General features: G+C 38.5%; 5 protein-coding genes across 7 annotated transcripts; 2 read left to right on the top strand and 3 right to left on the bottom strand.

Moving 5' to 3' along the window:
• Window position 1: 1 nt before the first annotated feature.
• Window positions 2-595, bottom strand: LOC143210149 (large ribosomal subunit protein bL34m-like). The gene is made up of 2 exons (XM_076426737.1): window positions 435-595; window positions 2-345 (listed from the first exon to the last, which is right to left on the bottom strand). The coding sequence occupies exons 1-2, from the start codon at window positions 473-475 to the stop codon at window positions 117-119; spliced, it is 270 nt and encodes an 89-aa protein (XP_076282852.1). The 5' UTR covers window positions 476-595; the 3' UTR covers window positions 2-116.
• A 646-nt stretch (window positions 596-1,241) lies between these two features.
• Yem (yemanuclein) lies at window positions 1,242-10,987 on the top strand. Of its 2 annotated transcripts, XM_076424817.1 has the most exons (12): window positions 1,242-1,578; window positions 4,293-4,409; window positions 4,496-4,597; window positions 5,468-5,740; window positions 5,817-5,976; window positions 6,136-6,565; window positions 6,637-6,798; window positions 6,864-6,944; window positions 7,100-7,132; window positions 7,590-7,700; window positions 8,051-8,242; window positions 8,363-10,987. In XM_076424817.1, the coding sequence occupies exons 1-12, from the start codon at window positions 1,384-1,386 to the stop codon at window positions 9,696-9,698; spliced, it is 3,192 nt and encodes a 1,063-aa protein (XP_076280932.1). In that variant the 5' UTR covers window positions 1,242-1,383; the 3' UTR covers window positions 9,699-10,987. The 2 variants fall into 2 exon arrangements, with proteins under 2 accessions (XP_076280932.1, XP_076280933.1); XM_076424818.1 differs by lacking the exon at window positions 7,100-7,132.
• A 947-nt stretch (window positions 10,988-11,934) lies between these two features.
• Window positions 11,935-16,169, top strand: LOC143209336 (uncharacterized). Its single transcript, XM_076424819.1, has 3 exons — window positions 11,935-13,826; window positions 14,438-14,695; window positions 14,809-16,169. The coding sequence occupies exons 1-3, from the start codon at window positions 13,135-13,137 to the stop codon at window positions 14,957-14,959; spliced, it is 1,101 nt and encodes a 366-aa protein (XP_076280934.1). The 5' UTR covers window positions 11,935-13,134; the 3' UTR covers window positions 14,960-16,169.
• A 391-nt stretch (window positions 16,170-16,560) lies between these two features.
• On the bottom strand, window positions 16,561-19,415 carry LOC143209339 (programmed cell death protein 6-like). Of its 2 annotated transcripts, none has more exons than XM_076424821.1 (4): window positions 19,163-19,415; window positions 18,535-18,641; window positions 18,033-18,340; window positions 16,561-17,955 (listed from the first exon to the last, which is right to left on the bottom strand). In XM_076424821.1, exons 1-4 carry the CDS (start codon window positions 19,216-19,218, stop codon window positions 17,863-17,865), a joined length of 564 nt encoding a protein of 187 aa, XP_076280936.1. In that variant the 5' UTR covers window positions 19,219-19,415; the 3' UTR covers window positions 16,561-17,862. The 2 variants fall into 2 exon arrangements, with proteins under 2 accessions (XP_076280936.1, XP_076280937.1); XM_076424822.1 differs by having other exon boundaries at window positions 18,033-18,301; window positions 19,163-19,414.
• Window positions 19,416-20,700: 1,285 nt separating this feature from the next.
• Window positions 20,701-22,729, bottom strand: LOC143209338 (dolichyl-phosphate beta-glucosyltransferase-like). The gene is made up of 5 exons (XM_076424820.1): window positions 22,538-22,729; window positions 22,235-22,409; window positions 21,974-22,167; window positions 21,796-21,904; window positions 20,701-21,152 (listed from the first exon to the last, which is right to left on the bottom strand). Exons 1-5 carry the CDS (start codon window positions 22,598-22,600, stop codon window positions 20,710-20,712), a joined length of 984 nt encoding a protein of 327 aa, XP_076280935.1. The 5' UTR covers window positions 22,601-22,729; the 3' UTR covers window positions 20,701-20,709.
• Window positions 22,730-24,302: the final 1,573 nt, after the last annotated feature.

Raw genomic sequence — 24,302 nt, 5'->3', positions numbered from 1 at the left:
GTTTAGGTCAAAGCCGTGTATTTCATATACATATATTTTCTAAATTTATATTTTACAAAAGTCACAAACAGTGTACACTGGTGTACACGACTTGCCATGTTTTCATTTTATTATTTTTAATGACTAAGTACATGTCTGCCTTTTAATATTCTCCTCATAAGTATTTTCCTACCACTAAGCGTTGCCATTCTGGCGTAAAATCCATGTCGTTTTATGCGGCGACGTTCATTAGGATGAGGAAAGTGATATCGTACTTTTGTTCTACTTAACGTAAGACTCCATAGGTTTGTTATTGCCGGTGTGCCAATGATCGACGAACCAGATTGACCCAGTGATGTAAATCGTCTATGAACAAATATAACCTTTTCATTTTCAAAATATTTACATACACACAATCGTAGTTCGAATAAGAAATCTATAAATTGATTACGCACGGGAGGTTTTGGTAAACGTTGGAAAATAATCTACCCAGCATATCGTCCTCAAAAACAAGTCTCGTGGCCGAGGCTGTTGATAATTAGTGGTAATTAGTTAGAGTTAGAGTGAGTTAGAGTATGTGCCGCTGCGTGGTGTGGGCAGCACCGATTTGTATCGTTATGCTGGGTTTCCATCGGTCCAGTCAGGATCATGCGATTACAAAAAATAATTAATTTTTTCCAGCAATGAATTCTGCAATGGTGGAGTATTACTATATATATGTATATTAAATTGTATATATTCAATTGTATAATGTATGTACAAACATAGAAATATTATGTATTTCATTTATGTTAATAAAATATTTTTATTACATTCAATACAAAAATTGATATTTATTATACATTTATCAATTTATTCTCAGTTATTATACAGGCATAAATCCAGCAATAATGTATATATAGAATTAAATCAGATAAAAGTAAATACAGTTACAGCAACATATATAGGAAATGAATAATAAACATTAATATAAATTTTTTATATAAGGATTTTAATATAGATTTTTAAAAAGTTTCATCAACGTCGAGAACATAACGGATAACCGCAGTAAAGCAATTCAGTCGACTGAAAACTATCGACTAAATAAATTATGTGTATCGCGACTAAATAGTAAGTAGTCGATAGTTGAATTTAGTCGATATAACGCAATAATCGAATATAATTTACAAAAACAAAACAATGAATCGCGAATTCATGGGAACGTGCCCAAGGATTGTTGGAAATTCGCGTGTTGAGAACGGGACCGTGGCGGCGGCGTCGACAGCGCACTCTAAAAACAGTCGAGCCGAAGATGGCGACGTGCGAGTGGCGGTGTCGGTGCGGTGTTTAAGAGAAAGGACCATGTTGTTGCCGCAGCGTTCGCAGTGTTTCCGTGATCCGCGTTGAGTTCGTGCAAATGTAGGAATGTCAGAGGCTAAACGGGTACCATTGCAGACCTTGGAGTTCCCGGAGTCCTTGGGCTACGCTGCAAAGAAGGAGAAAAAGGAGGAAAAGGGCAAACAGCTCGCGCCCTCCTTCCGCTTCGTACTCACCCTGCCAGAGTCGAACGAGAAGGCATGTCCTGAGTTCAACTATGCACAGCTCCTCAAAGCAGGCGAGGTCAGTTTCTTCCTTTCACCAGCGATAATTCTCGTGGTATAACGAAACAAATGTTCATGGAAACGCGTGTCCCATACGGTTCGATCCCATCCAAAACATTCAGCTCGATGCTCGAGACAAACACCGGCCCAACGATATCGTTCTCGCGTACCATACTTTGACAAGAAACTGCAAAAATTCCAATGGGATCGACCATTTTCGTGTTGCACGAGACAAGGGGGACTCGTGCACGCAGCTTAGGCGAATTGTCATGTCGCGATTATCGCGTGAGATCCAAGCATCTCGCCACACAGAGTTTCTCGACGGTTTCAGGCCGGATCTTGGGATTTTTTTTCGGGGTTACGAATCTGCAACTGTGTCCGCGGGATTAGATGCGAAAAAGGTGTGATCAGTACGAAGCCATCGAATAGAAACGTCATAATGCGTCGCCGGTTTCTGGCCCGTGACAATGTATGCTCGGCCCAGAAGCATGCTCGGGGTTTTCTTTAGAACCATCGTCACCGAGCCACCAGCGTTTCCACCGACAGTAGTCATTGTTCAGGATGCACGAAATAGATACCACGGAATTACTGGTGCACAACCATACGGTCCGGCATTGCAACTTCTCCAAGGCGACGTGTGACTGTTGCACAGCTCTCTCTCTCTCTCTCTTTCTCTCTCTCTCTCGTATTCGCGCCTCTCTTCTTTTCTAATCGCTTTGCATAGTTCAGCGTTCGTTTCCAATGATTTTTCTATAGTTTCTCTGCTTTTGTTCTTATCGATGATCTTACGGAGACGTGTGCGCCCGAGAAAATCCCCGATCTTAATTTTTCGATCGATGCGCCGACAATCCCCGCTCCCTAAACACTTTGTCGCACGTTAGTCTCGCGTAATTTCTGGAAAACCGAGAATTAATCAGTTCTGCATTGAATTTTTATTACACCTTTATTTATCCGTCCTCTTATCTAATTGATAGTCCCGCGTTTTTCGCGATAGAAGATTTTCCAACTAGAACGAAACCATTTTCGCATTGTGCATTGCATTTTTTTTTTTAAATAATCAGAATTTTTGAATTCGATTATGAGATAATGCGATTCCTATGTAAATCTGAGTACAACGCGAACGTGTATCATACTTTCAGATTTTCCTTATTTTAATCTAAAGTTTATCTTTTTATTATCTATTCGGTATCGTGAAATGATCACGATATAATGTGGCGAGCTGGTATCGAACGCTTTTTAGACGCGCGTTCAATGAATTTTTCATTTAGAAAATTCTCGTGATTTCTGCTTGAATAAATGCTGTTTCCACGTCTACGAAATGGTTCTTCCGTATTCGCATGTGACTAGGCATTGTGTAAATTGTTTTCGCGGTATTGTTTACAAATGATATTGTGCGTGAAAATTTCGATTCGCATAGATTCTTTCTTTTTATATGTTGTCCGTTGTATGCAAACCACACATGTCAAGGTTTATTGACAAATAAACTCACTTGTTGTAGCGTCTCTGGTATTAGGGTAACAGAGGATGATAAGAAGTCGCGCGTCACGAAAGAAAGGGCAACGGGCGCTATACATATATGTACTCTATACTCTGCACGTAGCATGTGCTCCTGGTATCAGTGGACGGCTCATGCCCTCTTGTGAATCAATTTTGTCTTCGCCTTGTATCGAGATTGATCGATATATTTATTTACGAGAAATATCACTCTTATGTTCATTAATAAATGCGTACACATGTTTTTTATTTATATAGATTCGTTAAACATACAATAGTATACTCCTTATTAATTGTAATATACATCTAACTACACTGCGGATCGTTGTGCATTTATAGCAAAATTGAGCAGATGAAATTCAAAATTGTTGGGAAATTTTCAGAATTGAACGTGTCAATATACATATGATTTCCCATTTATGGCATCTGAAAATTGTCAAAAAATGCTTTAATGTAAAATTTGATAGAATTTGGTACGATTTTCATTTATTACAGATCTAAAAAGGCTACCACCACTGAAAATAAGATTTCATTTAATTCGCTTTCTTAAAATACGCCTACAAAAATAGAAAATTGCATAAACATCCCCAGTCTAATTATAATCATTAAGGGAAGAAATAACATTCAATTTAGTTTCTATTTCTTGCAATTGATGCAGACAATTTTTAATTTGCATAAAGATCAGCAGTCCACATTTAACATATGCAAAGTTTTACGGTGGGAAATGGGGTAATTCTTAACAAAGCTATAGATTAATATTTTTTCGTTCAGGGCTTCATTTCCAAGAACATATTTTTGAACCCATTTTTCTCGAAAAAGCAGAGCTCCGTCTAAAAAAAAATTCATTTTGTTCTTATTCTTTCTTGAAAGAAGAAATAAGACTACCCTTTCGATAGTTTAACTAATGTTAAAGATCGTATTGCTCGCGAACGAGGTACCTAATGGGAAAAATCGTATTCCGCGGCTTTCGTTTACGCGTTCGATCGTTTTCGGAAAGTTGCCCCATTTTTAATTGTGTCACGAGTGCCGCCCCGTATAATTTTGTTCAATTACTCCGGGTACAATGAAAACAGCTGATGATTTCCGTGCATGCGCAGTGCGCGGACTATTTCTGAATTTTTGATAAAATAGTGAAAGTACGCGCGCGTACGTTGTGGGTTAGTAGGTGATGTCCGGCTGACAGGCGAATGATCGCGCGCCTCACAGACTAATAATCTAATTTTGTCTTTTTTACCGTAGAAGAAACGTAGAAAAGAACATAAGCAGGAGGATACAATCAACGGACTTCCTTTCGACGACGATGGCGACGACGATGATAAACTCCGCGACATGGCGCGGCGATTTGAAGCGAAATATGTATGTAGATCTTGATCTTGATCCATTTACGATAATCAAAGTAAATCTATAATTTACCGTATACTTATGTATTTCATTTATTTAAGGGAACGTCGACCACTAGTAGGAAAAGAACTAAATACGACGATTATGTGGATTTGGGCGCTGGATACGATGAGAACGATTCTTTCATCGATAATACTGATGCAGTAAGACATACAGCTTTATTAAGATTTAGTTACTCGCATGGGGTCATGGTAATTTCGATGTCTTCATCTTCATAATTCCTGTCAACCTTCCTGTCAAAAAATATTAACAGGGATGTAACTAATATAAAGAAATAATTAATTAGAAACATTATTATATTGTGGTCCTACGAGACCACATGCGAGCAATTTTGCACAAATCGAGGTGCGAGTAAGGTTGACCCTTAGCACTCGAGTGGTGACTCTGAGCTACCACTAAAAATTGCTATACCATTATTCGAAATATTGTTTAGTTTATTAAATATGTTGGTATCTAATCAATAGACTGCGAATCTTCAAAAAATGCTAGAATATAAAATTCCACAGAATTTAGTACGATTTTCATTTGTTTCAAATCTGTAAAGGCTACTACATACTACGAAAAATAATATTTTATTTGTTTCCACGTTCTCTCTCAAAATTTGCATACAAAAAATAAATTGCACAAACATCCGCAGTCTAATTATTAGATTTCGGATCTTTATGGAAAATAAAAAATGTTCGCATTGATTGCAGGACACAGGAGCCAAATAAAAATTGTATTCTTCTTTTAATTATTCTATTAAGATGAAACGAATACATTGATGTCCTTAGATATCTTTAACATGTTCACTGCTTTAAATTGTATGTGAATATTTTTGTCATAAATGCATAGAATCCGCAGTCTAATAATAATCAATTACTCAACATTTAAGTATTGTATAAGGCGTTACATGAATTTCATATCCATAAAATGAAAAAAATAATATGGAATAGAATTATTGAAAGATTGCAAAGGGTTAACACGACTGTACTACATGTAATGCATTGTAATTAATTATTCAATTGTTCTAGTATGATGAAATCGTACCGGAAGACGTGACTACAGCACACGGAGGTTTCTACATCAACTGCGGAGCTCTCGAGTTTAGATCAGCGGACAGGCACTCACTGGTCCACAATAACAACAACAACAATAATAATAACAACAGCAACGAGGAAGAAAGCAGCGAAAGCAGCGAAGAGGACACCGAAGACGTGGACAGTCCCAAGAGATCGGAGAAACGAATTCACAGTTCGTCTGACGAAGATGAAGCTGAGGATATTACCGGTGATCAACCAAGAAAAGTAACTGAAGTGTTATGATGAAAGATTACCACGTAGAGTTACAGTTTAAGTTAAGAATCTTTACGATCTTTTACAGAAGCAAAAGCTAGATGAAAATGGAGAGAAGAAGTCTGTTCCGGAGAATATCGTCAAGAAGAAGAAAAAGCAACCAAATTTACAGGATCAACAAAATTCTCAACAGGACGGAGAAGCTTTAACTAAGAAGAAGGAGAAAGCGGAGACTACGGATACGGAAGGTAAATATTTAGCACACGTATTCTATAACGTGGTTAGAACTAGACAGCGGATCTTTATGCGAAATAAAAATGTTCTACCCTGTATGCTTAACGAAAATGCAAAAAGTTAATCTTTTAAGGATGAAAAACCAGAATCCCTCTGTAACATGTACGTATCAGTTTCAGAGGATCAAGAGGAGAAGAAAAAGTCCGACAAGACTGATCCGCCGAAGAGTAAGAGCACGTTGGAGAAAAAGTTCGATATAAAGAAGTTTGAAAAGAAGGCAGCTAACACGAACGGTTTCGACGGGAAGAAGATAGATTTTAAAAAGTTAAGCGGCAAGGATAGTAATATTGACGACGCGATAGAGAGTGTAGTAAACGCTGCTAGAGTCGAGGACGAATCGAGCCGAGATACAACCGATTCCGGTAAATCTCGTTGTATAGGCACCGAATCCGAATGCGACGAGAACGACAAAGAAACACCTTTGCCTGACTCCCTTCCGGAGAACGTTGTAGAAATAGTTAATAAATTAAAGGCGCGAGCCGAGAATAATAAAGAAGGAAAGACTAAATTTTTCGATACAACAGTGAACGTATTATTGTTAAGGTAAACCATTTAAAACTTTGTATCGCGTGTTCGACACGTACAAACAACTACATGATACACTTCTATTTCAGTTTAGAGAAAAGATTACGAACTCTTTCCTCGCCGGCTACAAGGATAGAGACGTACGAACATCTGGCACGATTTTTACCGTGTAGTAAGATGGCGCTGCAGAATAGAACGAAGAAGTTATATGTACAGGATGTTGAAAGCAGTATCAAGGATCTTGTACAAAGGTAGTATGTTTTTTTTCGCCACGGAATGTGGAATAACAGGTATTAAAAATAAAAATCTGTTGCAGGTTAAAAGAAGCTATTGATGCAATAGCGCCATCTATGATGTGCAAATATTTTGACGACTGTCAGAAGTCGGGTGAAGAAAAGTAAGTATCCTTCCGGTATATTAATCTTGCAGGGTTTATACAAATTTGACTGACGTTAGAGAGCAAAAATAATAATGTCACGTTGAAAGAGACACTCTAACTTTAAAACTGCGACAATTTTGATTGGGAACTCACTACAATTTTCTATTTCTTAGTCCTTCTTTATACTGGATATACGGGTTTTGTTGGTAAGGTGCCCCTCGCAAGAGGAAAACCCCTTTCTACTCTCACTTACCTCCGATTGTTCTTTATCTTCCTCTTCTTACTCATGCTTACTTTATCGCTGCTGCCTCGGTGTCTCATATACACGCAAGGATGATTTTATTCGGTCATGAAATTGTAACGCAACATTTTCTTCTCGTTTTATTTGCAATTGTTAGGGAAATAGGCGGAGGACATGTGGGGCTTTTTACCATCAGTGTCAGTGTTTAGTTTCTCATGGTCGCCATTCTTTTTTCGAATAAACGAAACATTACGTTCGATAGCGTTCGATTCATATATTATGCATCTTTACGTAGGAGTTCATGTTAGATTCTTATTTAGGTGAAAACAGAATCATCACTTTTAATCATTGTCATATCATACATACTCACATAGAGAATCCTTATTGTGTTTGATTGTCTGCAATTATCGTGTTCGTTTCAGGGATGGGGACGGTTTACCAGACTCCGAGATCTTGATTGACGAGGACAACTGCGAGAACTCCGAGAAAAAGAAACTTCCGAAGGAACAGTTACCTTGGACCGAGGAAACGAAGTGAGACTCTCATAATTAGACTGTGGATCTTTGTGCATTTATAGGAAAATTGAGTAGATGAGATTCAAAGTTGTTGGGAAATTTAAAAAATCGAAGATGTCAAATATATGATTTCTCCTCTATTAAAATCATTAAGGTAGTACATATACATGTACAATTTTTAAAATTGACTTTTCATCGCATTTTCGGAAGAAATAACATCCATTTTGGTTTCTATCTCTTGCAATCGATGCAGGCAATTTGTATTTTGCATAAAGATCTGCAGTCTGTTCATAATCGATCGTTCGATTATTGGACAAAATTGATATTCGAGATAGCCGGATGAATATAACTCCTATTCCATCACGCAGGAAACTGGTTTACGAAATTGCGAACGCGAGGAGACAAATCTACACTGTCCTGAGACCGAGGAAATCGAAGGAGACCGAAGACATGTTTAACTTCGTCGCATCATACATGGTGCAGCACGTGTTACCGTTATGGCCAAGCGGATGCATGACGCAGAGCGCTTTGTTACAGTTTGTTAAAGAGTCCGAGCCTGTGTAAGTTTCCTGTACACGATTCCTACTAACATCGTATTCCATTATCTCACCTTTGCTTCTTAGGTCTCGGCACATTTAATCATTTCATTAATCCTTAACCGCAGCACGATTTGATTGCAGCACGAAGAAGAAGCAGAAGAAAGCGAAGGATGTGGGGAATGGTACCAGCACCGGTGCATCGGTGACTGTAGTATACAACTCTGTAGGGAAGGTAGAACCGTCGAGCGTGAACAGTGTTCTCTCTCAAAGCAAGGAAAAGTTGTCAGCGACAGTATCGAAAGTTGCAAACGCTGCCGAAAGTTCCAGCAACTATGTGAAACCAGTAGCTGCTACGAAGTCGAACGAGAACGCGGAGAAGAAGCAGCAGAATGCGAAGCACAAGGAGAAGAGTAAAGACGTGCTAAATAGTTTAAGCCAGCAACACGAGAGTCTCTCGACGAATTCCGCGAACAGTACCGCCGTAGGTAAGATCTCGGTGGTGCCTACGGCTCAGTTGATGGCGATGAAGCCGGCGAAATGCCACGTGGAGAAGATTAATTTGTTGGACTTAGGTAATAGTTCCCTTTCTATCACACCTGTTAGCGAGTTCCATAAGTCATCAGCTAAAGCGAACGAGAATAAGAAAGATGTAGTTTCTATAACGGCTTATCCCGAGACGTCGAACGTTCTTCCAAATGCAAATGAAGTGCCTCAAAGTGGACATCATTCCATACACAGACAGCAGGAAGCATCATACTCGTGTTCACAGCCTCAGCATTCTAATTACCCCGCGTTGAATCAAACCACCACCTCCTCCTCCTCCTCCCATTCGAAGCCTGTGTCTCTGAAGCACCGGTTGCTGCACGAGAACGCCGAAACCAAAAATGAGAAGAAGTCGGAGGAGAAGGATGTTGTCGATGTTATTAATAAGACTGAGAAAAGAGACAAGAGGCGGGAACGAGGCGTGGAGGTCAAGCACAAATCAAACGATGTTAAGAAACGGAAGAAAGAGGCGAAAGCGGCCGAGAAACAGATAGGGCATGCCAGTACGGACGTTGTAGTGCCTATGCAGCAACAGCAACCGTCTCTGTCGAAGGAGGAACAGGAGCAAAGACAGAACGAAGAGACGATTGCTGCTACCAATTACTTGAGTCAGATCATTAACGATGACGCGCCGGCCAGAGGGGTGCCGGATAAAAGGAAAGATGGTAGTCTACTGTTGGACGAGCCTGTTAGCAACACTGTGCAACCAACGGAGCAGGAGACAGATGTTCAGATGGTGATGCGATCACTGAAGGAGCTACAGCAGTTACAGGAAATGAAGTACTCGCCGAGTAACTCGCCGGTCACCACCGCCACCATGCAGAAGCCGAACAAGTTAAACGCGCAATGTACTTCTTACCAGGACGACTATTCACGCTTGTATATTAAGAAGGACGCGAAGATAAAGTCCAAGGAGGACACGCAATGGCAGTAGTAGTAAAAACGAACTCGCGAACGAATAAACGTGCACCGTAGCCGCAGATTATGTTCGATCATGAGTAGACCGCGGATATTCATGCATTTTACGGATTACAAAAATGTTGAGAAAATGCTGGAGTATTAAATTCAACAGGATTTAGTATGATTTTTATTTATTTTGAATCTACAATGCTATTACTAGACTGCGTATTTTTATGTATTTATAGGAAAATTGAGTATATCAAGACATCAATATATAATTCCTCCTCTATTAAAATCATTGCGGGAAGAAATAACATTCAAATTAGTTTCCATTTCTTGCAATCGATGTAGACAATTTTTATTTTGCATAAAGATCCGCAGTCTAGATATTACCAATGAAAATAGAATTCTATTTGATACCACTTTCAAAAAATTTGTCCGGAAAAATTGGAAAATTCATGAACATCCGCAGTCTAATCATAAGTAAAAGGGAAGCCAGTGGTCAGATAATAATTTCATAGAGAACTATAGGGCGGTCGTTCAGTGAATCTACATTATTTTTTATCGAGAGAAAGAGTTAAGCGTGCGAACTGATCAGAACTTCTTCCATTAACTGCAAAAAGCCGCGTGATTGTCGATGACCGAACGCGAGAGAACAAAAAAAATTTGAGTATAGAAAGAAATATGCAGCAAGTACATAGCATTGTCGCACTGTGTCGCGTCGATTTTTAAGTATTTTAACGAACCCGCCAAATTCTGTAAATATATTAATTCTTTCGTAGTTATTTGAGTGAGTGAGTGAGAGAGAGAGATAGTGTGTGTGTGAGAGAAAGAAGAACGCGCATGTACAGAGTAAGCATAAATTATGGAAATATGTTAATCGTATAGACACTTGTACATAAGTTTAACGTCCATTCATCCTCATGAATGGGATGTCGTGTACCCGTCGTATTCATTCGTTTCACCGTGAATTTTACTTGTAAAGTGCTTTTATTTTTACGTACTGCCACGGTATGGGAGAGGTGGGCCAATGCTGTTCGTATACGTTTAGTTTCTGCATAGTTGTGTCGATGACACGTACACGTGGCCGCCCCGAGTCATCTAGCGGGGAAAGCTATTCTTGATTTTAACATGTGGCGCGTTGCACCACTGACAAAAACTATTCGATCAAGAAAATGCATCTGTCGCTATGGTTCCTGTATTTTTTGAAGGGTACGTGGGTTGATAACATTCTTTGGCAGTCTCAACCCTCTGCACTCGAAGCTATTCCAATTCCAAAACGTTACGTTCCTTCCGACCTAGAATATTTACCAATTTACAAAATTAATGATGTAAGAAATATTTTGAATACTGATATAGTCATTTTTATTGACGTCTTAGAGTCCCCGTTCCAGTGCTAAGGGTTAAAGTATCAAAAAATGGATTTAACCATTCACACTCGGAAATCATTTCTTCTGGTACGGTTTATAAATGTTTGGTGATTAATTGAATACAAAGAAATTACGGTATAGCAATTTTTCGAGTGCTAAGGGTTAAAGTATCAAAAAATAGATTCAACCCTTTACACTCGGAAATCATTTCTTCTGGTACGATTTATAAATGTTTGGTGATTAATCGAATACAAAGAAATTACGGTATAGCAATTTTTCGAGTGCTAAGGGTTAAAGTATCAAAAAATAGATTTAACCCTTTACACTCGGAAATCATTTCTTCTGGTACGATTTATAAATGTTTGGTGATTAATCGAATACAAAGAAATTACGGTATAGCAATTTTTCGAGTGCGAAGGTTTGATACTTTGTCATGTAGCTTAAATATTTGATTCGCATTGCGACAACCATGATTTTGATCGAATACAGTCTGCCAGGGGTGCTGGAACAGGAAACAGCGGTTAATGTTTATGTTTTTTCGGTGTTGCATTGGAGATGATCGCCTACAAAATTCTACGTTTGGTCGAATGTATCCTAAACTCGTGCTCGGAGGACAATGGAAAAACGATCTACGAAATGCTGTATATGTTAACGTTATTTATAAACGCAGGAGGTAAACAATAAAGTCGAGCATCTGTTTATTGTATTTAAGTGTACACTGGACTATGTTCGAACAGTGTTCGAGAGCACATACATTCGAGGGGAGAAAATTATTTTAAAAAAAGAAACGAGGAGGGAAGTTACCGCAATCGTTGAATTGTATTTAAAAACAAAGGTACAGAAAATACTGTATAGTTCGGTCGGATGAGAGAAACAATTCGAGTAATCAATGAATGTCTGATTAGAAAGCACGAAAGGGAGAGAGAGAAAGAAAGAGAGAGAGTGAGGACGATGCGAATGAAAGTACTATTTAGAAAGAGCTACGATATTTTTGAAACAGAAAGACTACGATTAGTGATGTATTATAATGCCGCATACCTTCTTTCCCCCCCTCCCTTACCACTCTACCCTCTTACGGATACTTAGAGTATAATTGAGAAAAAAAGCGTCTTGTACAATTCTGCACCGAGAATTTCCACGAAGACGACGTAAAATATAAGTTTTGAATATTTTTTACAATATCTACATATATTTCTTACCTTTACCTTTGTCTGACTACCAATACTTGTAGAGAGAAAGAGAGTGAGTGAGAGAGAGAGAAAGGTGCCTATATGAACGATGTGATGTGTAAGTTCTGTAAATACCACCGTAACGAGATGATAATTTATTTCAACATCACGCCACACAAACAAACATCACACACATACACACACAAATACACAAATTTTTTTGTATTATTTGTAAGTTTTAACGTATTAAAGCAGAAATTCGAACGTGTACCAAGTGTTTTGAATGAGACGAGAAATCGCAGTCATGGTTTTTTTGGGACACGTGCGTGTGTGTTCCGATGTATCGGTAGTAGGGATCGCGGTTTTAAACGTGTATACTAAAATACACGCGTATATTTAAATACACGTACCTCGGTACGTGTCCTTTCAAGTACTTTTTAATTTATTTATTAAGTACGTGCATTAATGAATCCTCAATTCGTATAATTTTTAGAACTTTGATAATTTAATTTATGTATTGAGACTATCACAAGTTTCACAAATTCCGCGGTTGTTGGTACAACAATAAATTTAAACATCATTCTTCTCTAATACACTTGAGGTTTAATGATTACGTTTTTTTTTTAATGGGAGCGGTTTTCAAATTAATTTTTGTATCTTTTTATGTATCCTAAAACTTAATACGAATTAAAATGCGGATACGTTGATACACGTGTATTTATAAATATACGTGAAATAGTACATGTGTACCTGTGTACTTAAAATGACACGTACTGAAGTACGTGTACGCGAAATACACGTGGAACAGGGATCTCTGGTCGGCAGCCTCGGAGATCGCGGGACAAGTTCCGATTCATTGATCATTGAGCAAGAAGGTCGCCAGGCAATCCTCTAACAGCGGACGGGATCTCTCGATTTCTGCGTGCACAGGATGCGTTTAGTTTTGTCGGTCGTGCAAGGACGCTCGCTCTCGCATAAATACAGAGGATCCTTTCGACCGATGATCAGTCGAAGAAGCGATACATTATTCGTCATGTCGTTCGCATTAATTTGGTACATAACGTTTCTCGCGAGTATAGCGCGTGTCCTTTGCGACTCTAGTTCGATTATCCTGCAGGGGGAGAATCAATCGGGTTCCTCGCTGACGGATATCCTGCGAAAAAAGATCGACTCCGCTCGGATATTCCTCGACGACGAGAAAACGAGTAAAGGCGACAGCTTCGGACACAATAGAGGTCAGCAAGGATTCGATGAACGGAAACAGGACGAAAGGAGGTACGACGAACAGGACACCAAGCAGAAGGGCCACGACAAAGGCAGACACAGCTTAGGCGAGTCTGAAGCCATCGATCAGGGGAGGAATGCTTTTGAACGACACGGGAGCGGATATTATAAAAAAGGACATCATCGGACCGGTTTCACCAACAACTACCATAAGGACGAGTCTGGTAATAATTCGAGCTTTTACGATGACAACGACGACGAGGGGGGCCATAAGTCCGAGGGGAACAACGGCGTTTATTATGGACAGAAATCGAGGGACTCGTTTAGGGACGGGGCCCGAGATGCTGCGTATACTGGACGAGATCGGGGCCTGCAGGGACTCTATGACAATAGGCAGAAGTACGTTTTTGGTTAACAAATGACTAGTTTAATTTTCTTTTTCTTCTGGGAAGAAATCCCTGTGACTATCGAATAAATCGTAGCAGAAGGGGCTCATGATTTCCTTAAAGAAAAATATAATTTCTATTCTACACTCCTCAAAAGAATTAAGGGATCACTTGTGCGAACCCGAAAAATTGGTCCCACTTTACGTGATCATAACTCCGTCAAAAATTTCCGTATCGATATAGTTAAACGATGGTTTGAAAGCCTGCAACCTCTAGTTTCAGATGCTCTGTTTCAAATTGTTGCTATGTTGGTTTTTTACAAAGTTATAGCGAGATAAAGACAACATTGACGGTTAACAAAAATTTGGTGCAACTTTGGAACATCACACGGGGAGCAAAAAATTTTTTTGATAAATCGTGTTAGTATCATTTGGAAGGGCTATCTTTCCTGTGTAAAATGTGTGGTTGTTGAATATTGTGCGATTTTTTTTATTCGAGTTATTCAACATTGAAGTAAGTATGGGCTTTTTAACTTTAACGGGCTCCAAAAAGCGAAAAAATTATCGTAGAATCTCGTGCAAAAAAGCAATAGAAAGAGCGTTTCTTTCTCTTCGTGCTGTTTAGCTACCACGATTACCAGGACCATACCGGAGGATATCACAGAGATCGATTTAAAGATGACAGGAGAAACTATTTGCAAGACGACGCGGGACATCACTTCGATCGAAATGGGAACAAAGTTTACTATCGTAGAGAGAACTTGTACCCAACTATCCGTCGTCATGATTATGTATTGCCATTTGGGAATTCTCATTACGATCTCGTGTCCAGGGATCATTATACGGATGATCATTATGACGCACCTTATTTTGGAGATTATAGGTAATGACTGAAGACGTCCCCTATACTGGACGCCGTTTGAACGTCTGAAATAAGACGCCTTTTTCAGACGTTTCTTTTTCTTTTGAAAAGGAGCATAATTTATTTATTTCTAGGTATTTTCCGAACCATCGAATCGATTACGGACGAGAACTGCATTATCCTTACAAGGAACGTTACCATAAAAGTTTTCTGGGTGATTTTTCTGGTGACGAGTACAAGAGGAAATACAGAAATGATTTCGACAATGGATACTATAGATTGTAGAATATATTTATAAAATGTAGACACATGACGAATAATTTTATTAAATGAAACTGGCTTTTATGTTTTTGTGTCTTTGGTGTTCTTGCTGCTTAGAGCACTATTACGTACGCTAGAAAATCCACCGCTGCCAGAAACAACGAGTACACCAATGTCTCTGAAACTTTATCATAATCCGTCTCATGAATGACGTTACTTTATAACCTTATTACAATTCAATTTGTTTGTAACCTTATGCATACGCAAAGGATTTGATGAGTTGGAAGTATAACGTACTGGTAGTGTCCTGTTGCATATTTACGAAGTCGTCGTAAAATGTGAAATGAGACATAGTTAAGTAAACGTTCACTGCGTTCGTCATAGTCCGTAGAAACCAAAAAAATTCAGGATCAACGTTATTGTTTTTACTCATCGTTCGAAAAGTTGCTTTCAGTAATTCTCTTTTGTAAATCCAAAGACAAATTGACGCTTCTTTAATTTAGCATTTAATAAAAACTAAGAACGAACATCGAGGAGTCAAATTTTCAAATTTATCTTCTGGGTCATGGACCGCTGTGATCACTATGGACTGCGGATTTTTATGCATTTAAGGCTTCAAGAATGTTCAAAAAATGCTAAAAAGTAAAATTCCATATAATTTAGTACGATTTTTATTTATTTCAGATCTACAAAGACTACTATCACTGAAAATAACATTTTACATGATTCCACTTTCTTAAAATTTGATATATGATGATATATGAACACAATATATTATATAACTATATGGACATATGGTTCAATCATGGATATCCATGGGTTCAATGAAGGATCGAAAAATTGCTCCAGTTTAAAATTTCGTTTTTTAAATAACCCGCCTCGATGGTTTTCGTCCAAGTGCAAATGATTCTTGCCGCTATTTCTATAAGATACAATGCAAATTCCGGCAAGAATCATTCGTTCCGTAAGGATGTTCGTGCAGCGCCAATCTATGCAGCGGCGAAACGTTGAAACTGTTAGACAAATTTACCGACCGCTTTAGTTGTGACAAATCTGACTGATGGCGCCTCCTTTCTAATCTAATGGCTGGAATTCGCTGTCGGTAAATTTGCCAACCAGTTTGAGAGTTTTGCCGCTACGTGTCTTGGCGCTGTACGGAGGCTGAAAAATGTTTCTGGATTTCGTCACAAGGAGAGCCACTGTCACCTCCTTATCAATATAGAGATTCACATTATCGACATCGACATAATGGAACAGATGATGTTTGCCGGTATTTGCATTCTGCAATATATGAAATGTAGCAAGAATCATTTTCACTTAATTAAAATTGATGTTACAATGCTATTTAATGAGATTTTTAAAGGTTTTAGGACTCTAATTAAAGCTGAAAGCATGAATTTTATGGGTATATCAGTTATCTAGACGAAGGACACCCTTATCTACTTCAATAACTTTGAAACGTATGACCTTACTAGGACCGTATATTTTAAAGTAACTTCCCCTGCAGTTTAATGTATAACGCGCAAAATTATTGAGTTATTAATTTTATCATACACTTCAAGGTCAGCGTGATTGTCTCCAATTAATATAATTGCTTGTATCGCGCAAGTGGGGTTCCAGTTGAATGAAAATGTTGATTTGTATATATTTTTTGGTACACACCAAGTATTGTACAATACAAATATAAACGTAGTACAAACGGATAGTAAAAAGGTACAGAAATATAGATTTCAAGTATAAACAAAACTAGTATGTACATATTATATACGTCAAGAAAAAATAATCGAAGCACTTGAGGTCCGTAAATATATCGTCGAACTTACGGCATTTAATACCTTTTAGGAATAGAGTACTACAGTCGGAAGAGTATATCAGATCGCTAAAAAAATACTTAAATGGGAATAATAATCATTTTCACATATTTATAATTGACATGATTTCGTTATATGGTATAAGAAGTGAATTTCCGAATATCATATACATAAAAGTGTATTGTACAGCCTATATTCTATAACAATAAATATTTGTTCAATAGTTCCAATAAATTAAGAAGCAACATACATTAATTTTTATCTGTGTTTAACATTAAACCGGCGTAAATAACTGTACCTCATTACTGTCGAGCTTAAGTTACATATGCATAATTTATTAGGAATGTACTTCAAATGTATCATAATGTTTCGAAAACATTACCATCCATTATAACGTATCATTAAACTTTTTACTATTGAATATAGAAGCGAATTGTATAGTAAATTTCGTTTTTGTATCAGAAGATTTATATAACATCCGTGCTATAAATATTACAATTAGGTCATCCCATGAATCGCGTCGTTTTATCCTATGCCTCGTCAGTTCAAAATTTCTGAAGACGTCCCCAACTGGACGTCGTTTGAACAGACGTCTTACATGAATTTAAAAAGTACAATGCAGTTAACGAAGCTGTTCAAAATATTTGCAACATATCACGAGAATGTGTTTTGCACATTGTACAACATAAGTACGCTTCGTGAGAAGTAATCGTTTCTCAAAATCATCTAGAGCGTTACTCAAATGTTTTCCCAGGTGTATCGGACCCGAGAACGTATTTTGATGATAGTTAATACATTAATGATTAACAGTAAACGTAAGTTAGTACTATACTATTTCACATTATTTTATAAACATAACAAGAATGTGTCTGTCCAAATTTTTGGCCATTTTTCCAATAATACATACCCAAAGAAATAAATTTGGCAAATAATTCCTCAGGGAAGCATCTGTACAATATTAATAATTGCAAATTAAGAATATTAGAACCCGTCAAAATGACGTAAACCTAGTGTTAAAATCGTCGACGGAAACCGCCGCAATTCATGGGATTAGTGCCTAACAGTTTAAAACAGGCAAAAGTGACTCTAGAAAAATTTAGGAGTGAGGTATCTTCTCTAACTGAATACCATGCCGATGAATTGTTCATAGTGTATTGTGATTACACCGTCTTGGTCTGTGTCCAGTTGCCGGAAAGCTATAGTCATGGTCTGAAAAAGAGATACAAGTGATAAATGTAGATTTTTCTAAACGTAGAATGAAATACTGAACTGGTATGTATACTTACATGTAACATTATACAGCACTGGATGAAATCATCGAAGTATATACCTTGAACACCGCTTCTATCGTATTTACGTATAATCGTATCTATGACACGATCTGACAATTGGTAGCCGAAGCTTATCAGCGCTGTTTTCAATTCGTTACGATCGATACTTCCACTGTTATCCCTGTCGAACGACCGGAAACAGTTTTGCCAATCTGTTACGTACTTCCAAAGAGCACCGAATTCTTCGAAACTGACAGTTCCTCTTTGATTCTTATCGAACATACCTGGAGAATCAGGATCATTTTTTTCAATGTCAAACATACCTGCATCAATAAAATGAACCATGTATTGAAAATATTAAAGGACCATGCAAATTTATTGTGCGATCGCACGCTTCTGTGTTTTTGTGCAGTGCTTTTGTACTAAATTTAATACTAATCGCTTCAATTGAGTGCGTGCCGAAAGTCTATGCTAATTCGCATGGTCATTTAGAAGTGAATAGTAAGCAGATACGTACCAATCATTGAACGAACAGTTTCTGGATTAAACGGTGTCCATGTACCGTTTGAAAGTGCCTGTTGCAATTCGTCTGCGCTAATCGCACCGGATCTGTCTTTGTCCACTCTTTAAATGGTGAATTACAAACAGAAATTACATTCATACGTTTAAACTTTTCCAATGTTCAATGAAATTCATTTTTGAAATTCATACATTTATTACGTTTAAACTTTTTAGTAGATCAATCAAATTCATTTTCAAAATACACACGTTCTTATCAAATATATTTTGATATGACTGTCCAAATTTATACTATGACTCATGGTTAGATTATAGAACTCCTATATAATGCAAATATAACAGATAAAGTAAACAAATTTTTTAAATCAAGAATGTTATAATTATTAGTTTAACCTTCTCGGAGTTCTGTCACTCCGGAAGTAATAAAATTCTATGCAATTCTCATTCTGATATAACAATGCGGAGAGTCTGCAGTTTAATGACGATGAATTAATATGCAATTAACGGTAACGTGCATGATTAGCAGTGTATTAGTTCTTTAGAAATACAGATACACAGTAGATGGAACAATTAATAATAACAATTAGACTAGGTAAATAAACAAAATGAAATAAATGCAATATTACCTCTGGAAAACATCCCAAAGAAATTCCCGGCTGGGCATGGGAGACACAAAAGACATTTTTCAATAAACGTTTACTGGCAAATTGTTTGATCGACAACAATCCTAACGTCAGTTTTGTTAGATCAATACTATGTCTCTCACTATTCACCGACAATAACAATGATGCGAGCAAGTAATTTCAAAAAAATTTGCAAGTTATAAACAACGTCACAAACGCGTCACAGTTTCTGAAAGTCTGACGTGGTACCAGATTCTTCGTATTTTCTTTTGCTATATATCTCTAACCCTAACTGTACCTGACTAGGTCTGTCCCATATAAGAATAGACTTCTCGAATGACCAGTTTGCGTCGTTCGCTGCGCAGGTTCGCCCTGATTGGTAGAACTCCCAATGCACAACGAGCATGAGCCAATGAGGGGAGTTGGGAGGCTCGCAGCAAGGCGCTGCGATCAGTCGAGCTGCGCACAACAAGTCTACTCTAATATGGGACAGACTATATACACCAGGGATGGGCACGGGTGGGGCCCCTCAAACGCCTGCTTCTCCCACCAACCTCTCTTCCATGCAACGCGCGCCTTCGTCGCATTGGCCGCGATGCGCGAAGCCTTCGCGAGACATGCGCACTGCTCGCTACGGGCGAAGCGCGTTCTTTCTCCATGGTAACGGTGGAGCTGGTGGGAGGCAGTGGGCGCTGTGGTGTGGACAATCTTGCCTCAATTGAGGCAAAAATGCCCATCCCTGATATCACCTGATATACACTATACGCTGTATACATTGACATACATATGCACGTGTATACAGAGTCTTTGTGTATATTATATTACTGGCCTAGTTTTTTAAAAATAACGGCCGGAGAAGTCACTAGATCCATAGATTAGAAAGCGAGGTAGAATTAAATCATGATGTGGTAGAAGAGAATAATAAACAACTACTTTGACAGAAAAATTAATATTAATTTTTTCCTGCTATTTGTAACTGTACCTGACTGTACACTACTCATGCACACACACTGACTATGCAAGAGAATATGGATGAAAAAAACTAACATTTGCAATGCATTCGTCTTGTGATACCATTTACATTGCATTAAAAACATTTGTTACGTCATCTCCAGAGTCTGGAGTCCAGACTGCGGATCTCTATGCAAAATAAAAAAATGTTCGTATCAATTGCAGGACACAGAAGCCAAATAAATATTGTATTCTTCTTTTAATTATACTATTAAATAGTTAAATAGTTTTAACATGTCCACTGTTTTAAATTGCAGGTGCCCATTTTTGTCATAAATGGATAAAATCCGCAGTCTAGCCATCGCAAATAGAGGAGATATTTAGGTGGACCACCCTGTAATATTGAGATTCAAAAGGAAAACTGAGAAATCAAGTCCTTACATTCTTGGTGTACGACCGTAGACGCAGTGAAAACAGTTATATTTATCTAAAACCTCTGTAAGCGTTCCTTACAAAGGATATTAACAAAAATCATCAATAAAAATATTACAAAAAGGAAATTACTTTCTTTCGATTCGTTGATAGTCTCTCGTGTACGCTTAAGTCTGTTTCGATCCCTTTATTCTCCAAGCTCCGATTTTATATTTGTACCAAATAAAGAATAAATCTCCGCCCATCTGTAACCAACTCCAGAAAGGTACGATCTTGGAACCTTCTATTTCTGTCCAGTTCACAGGAATCTCGGTAATAGGAATGTGTAGGGACTGTGCGATGTATAACATTTCTACGTCGAATGCCCAACGCTCGACGTGTAATGCTTGAAATACAAGTCTGGCAGAATTTCGCGTTAAAAGCTTAAAGCCGCACTGTGTGTCCCTAATACCTCTCACTCCCCAGAACCATACTAGAAAATGGAAGCCGTTCATTAACAACAATCGGAAAAACGTTCTCTTGGCAGTCTCTTCCTTTTCTAAGTGTGCCCTGGAACCACATACTACAGCATCGGATGAACTAACATCGTCTGGTTTGTCCATATAGTCATCTAAAACGAAGATCTTCACATTACGAACACCTTGTACAATGTATCAAACGACTGCATACATTCGTGCCCGATTTTCATGAATGTCGCAAACTGTACCGCATGGCGGAGTGTAAAAAAGAATTATATAGTCACCATACTATTCTAATTGCAGAAATGTATTCTTTAAAATTTAACCATTGAATTTTATTTTCAAATCGGGCACGAACTTATGCAATCATTTAATATAATCGGCTTTGGCCAGGGAGTTCCAACTTGTAGCTATTCGAGGCATCTTCTCTGCTTAGGTTCTTCCTCCACTCTCAGATTTCATCGTTATATAGTCTGGGACAATATTAGATGGACATTCTTAAAAATCGCATAACTTTTTTAAAATTGGTCCAAATGACTCGAATATTTTTTAAGATGTTGAACTTGAAAAATTCAAGTCATTTGGACCAATTTGAAAAAAGTTATGCAAGTTTTAAGAGTGTCCACTTAATATTGTCCTCGTTCCCTGTCCCTGTAGTACGAAGAGTTTCAAATGGTGGGGACCTTGCAGTTGTCTGAGCAGAATAAGTTGGAACTCCCTGGCTTGGGCACATAAATTCATTCGATAGCTCTACGACGAAACAGTCAAGAGAGAATAATATTACATTACACTTACATCCTAATACTGATCTCAGACTATGATCTAGTTTCTCTAGATCGCTAAATTTAGTGGCACCGTCTGCATCAGCGAATAAAATTGCACTGCCCCTTGCACTCAGAACACCCTTGAACGAAAAAACCAATAAAAATACTTGCATTCAGAATGGAGGGAATTCTCGTGTACTATTACTAACCAATCTCACAGCACCGCCTTTCCCTCTATTCTTAACAAGTTCTAGTACTCTAATGTTCTCATACTTTAATGCATATTTATGTGCAATTTCCACAGTCTTATCGGTACTACCATCACTAACTATGATTACTTCGTAAGATTGTAGCTTTGGGTGCATCTCCAAGTATTCCATACATTCGTCCAGCATGAGTGGCACTGTAACGGAAGAGTAACATTAAATCATTGTGTTTACAATGTCATTTTTGAAAAGAAGTATATTTACATCTCTGTTCTTCATTATAAGCTGGTACTATGACACTCAGCTGTACACTCCAATTGTCATCGGAGAATGAAAAACTTTCAGTTTTGCCGGTATTCGGATTCAGGAAATACTTCTCCTTGTCATCGCGCCATATTTTCGGGTACGGTTGCGTTATCACGTATAAAATGATTGCGAACTGAAATAAAAAGAAGATGAATTAGTAAAATAACGATTAAATAGAATGTTACTTGCGGATTATTTTATAACAGAACTGCCACGTTTCTGAAAAACGAAACGGTATACAGATGGCAATTATAACCTTACCGAAATTGCGCACACTACTGCGAGTATGACAGTACAAAGGAATAAAAACTCCAGAGATATCATTTTGTATAGGTAAACTTTCAGATATTAGTAAAATACACTTTACAAAACGACGTGTACACTTTCATAGCTTCCGTTCTTCCGCCGCTGCTCATGCTTCTCAGTATTTCATATCCATTTGTACGGCTTTTGTGGTTGGCAATGCACAATGTAAACATTGGTAAACATAATATTTTTTTAGAACAGCTAGGGAATTTCTAGCACAGCGAACCACGCCTGAAATCCCTATACTCGATTGGTAACGTGGAGCTTCAATGTTTAGGTCGGTAAAGAAGTTGTATCGATGGTTCAAAATTGAACGATTTTTAGTGCTGTTGACAGATAAGCGCTGTTAAAAGTTGAGCGCAGCCGCTAGGTGGCACCACAAGGACGCGTTAATAATTTACCTGTCAAAAACACTGTAAATCGCTCAACTTTAAACACTCATAACTTTTGAACCATTAATCCTCGAGTATCGATACTTGGATTTCTCGTATTTTCTAGACCAAATCTACTGGATAACATGGACAAAGGCAAAAATTTATAGGCGAAAGGTAAAAGTTTCTGGTTGCGCAAGAAGAAGTTTACCCCAAAATGAACCTATGTGCAAAATTTTAGCTCAATCCGATCTGAGCGACTTTTGGAAGTTTAGCAAAAAAAGAAAAATACATAGCTTTTAGCAATGTTGACGCCTCGGAGTAGGCGAGATTACAGGCTAATTTGCGAATGTGAAGTTCTATGCAGTTTTGGCAAAGAGAGGGCACCGACAAGCCCAACGAGCCGAGTGTTCGCTATAATTTTTCAGGTGGGCTAAATCGTGTTGCAGGTGCGTTGCATCGAAAAATTGGCGGACACCGAGGAATGCACCGGCGCTGACGGCTGACAACGATAACGATTTTTTCGTAGTTCCGGTCGGTAGAAGATTCGCGCGGCTCGTTGGCCAAACGGCCCTCGCCGAAACGAGCGAAAACAATGGGGCGTGCCGCACATCATTTCGCAACGAGTAAGGGACAAAGAGTCGGTAATTAGATCTCGCGCGAGCGGGATTTATTATTGGATACGAGATAGAAAGAGAGAGAGAGAGGGGGGGGGGGAGAGAGAGAGAGAGAGAGTATAAAGCTGTTAGAATCGAAAATGATTTACAGTAACGGGATTTAACGGAAGGCCGGTACCGGTAATTAACCTATTACCGGGGCACCGTGCGCTGTTTGCATGATAATTTTGAAAATCGATACGAGCAACATTCCTGCAGGCTACTATCATATTCACGATTCGCGCGCGGACGTCGAGCCGATGTGCTATGCCGGTGTAAACCATAATCTAGCGGTAAGCGCGGGCACGAGCCACGTGGAACGAGTTAACGCCACCCGGATCCCTCGAAATATCAATAATTGGACTGTGTACGCACCGTACACCGTAGCCACGGCCACCGTACGCACTCTGTACGTCGTCGCGTTAATTATCGATCCGACAGCTTGCGGCCACCAAGCTCCCAGCTTTCCTGTTCGTCCCGTCTTGCTCTCGTCACTTGAAATTCATCTGTCCCGATGGTTATCTCGAAGGTAACCAAAGCACTTCGACAACGTGTCACTTCCAAACGAAATGCCACTCGCCTTCTCCGAAAATCCAGCAATTCGAACTGATTCCGAATTCGATTATAGAATTTCTACTACGTGGATTAATCCAGGGCCGTGCGGTAGATTTTCTCAGTATGATGCGAGTTTTC

The sequence above is a fragment of the Lasioglossum baleicum genome, chromosome 6, assembly GCF_051020765.1.
Source record: "Lasioglossum baleicum chromosome 6, iyLasBale1, whole genome shotgun sequence".
Taxonomy (NCBI): domain Eukaryota; kingdom Metazoa; phylum Arthropoda; class Insecta; order Hymenoptera; family Halictidae; genus Lasioglossum; species Lasioglossum baleicum.
The sequence above is the reverse complement of the archived record's forward strand: the minus strand, read 5'-3'. Positions and strand labels throughout refer to the sequence as shown.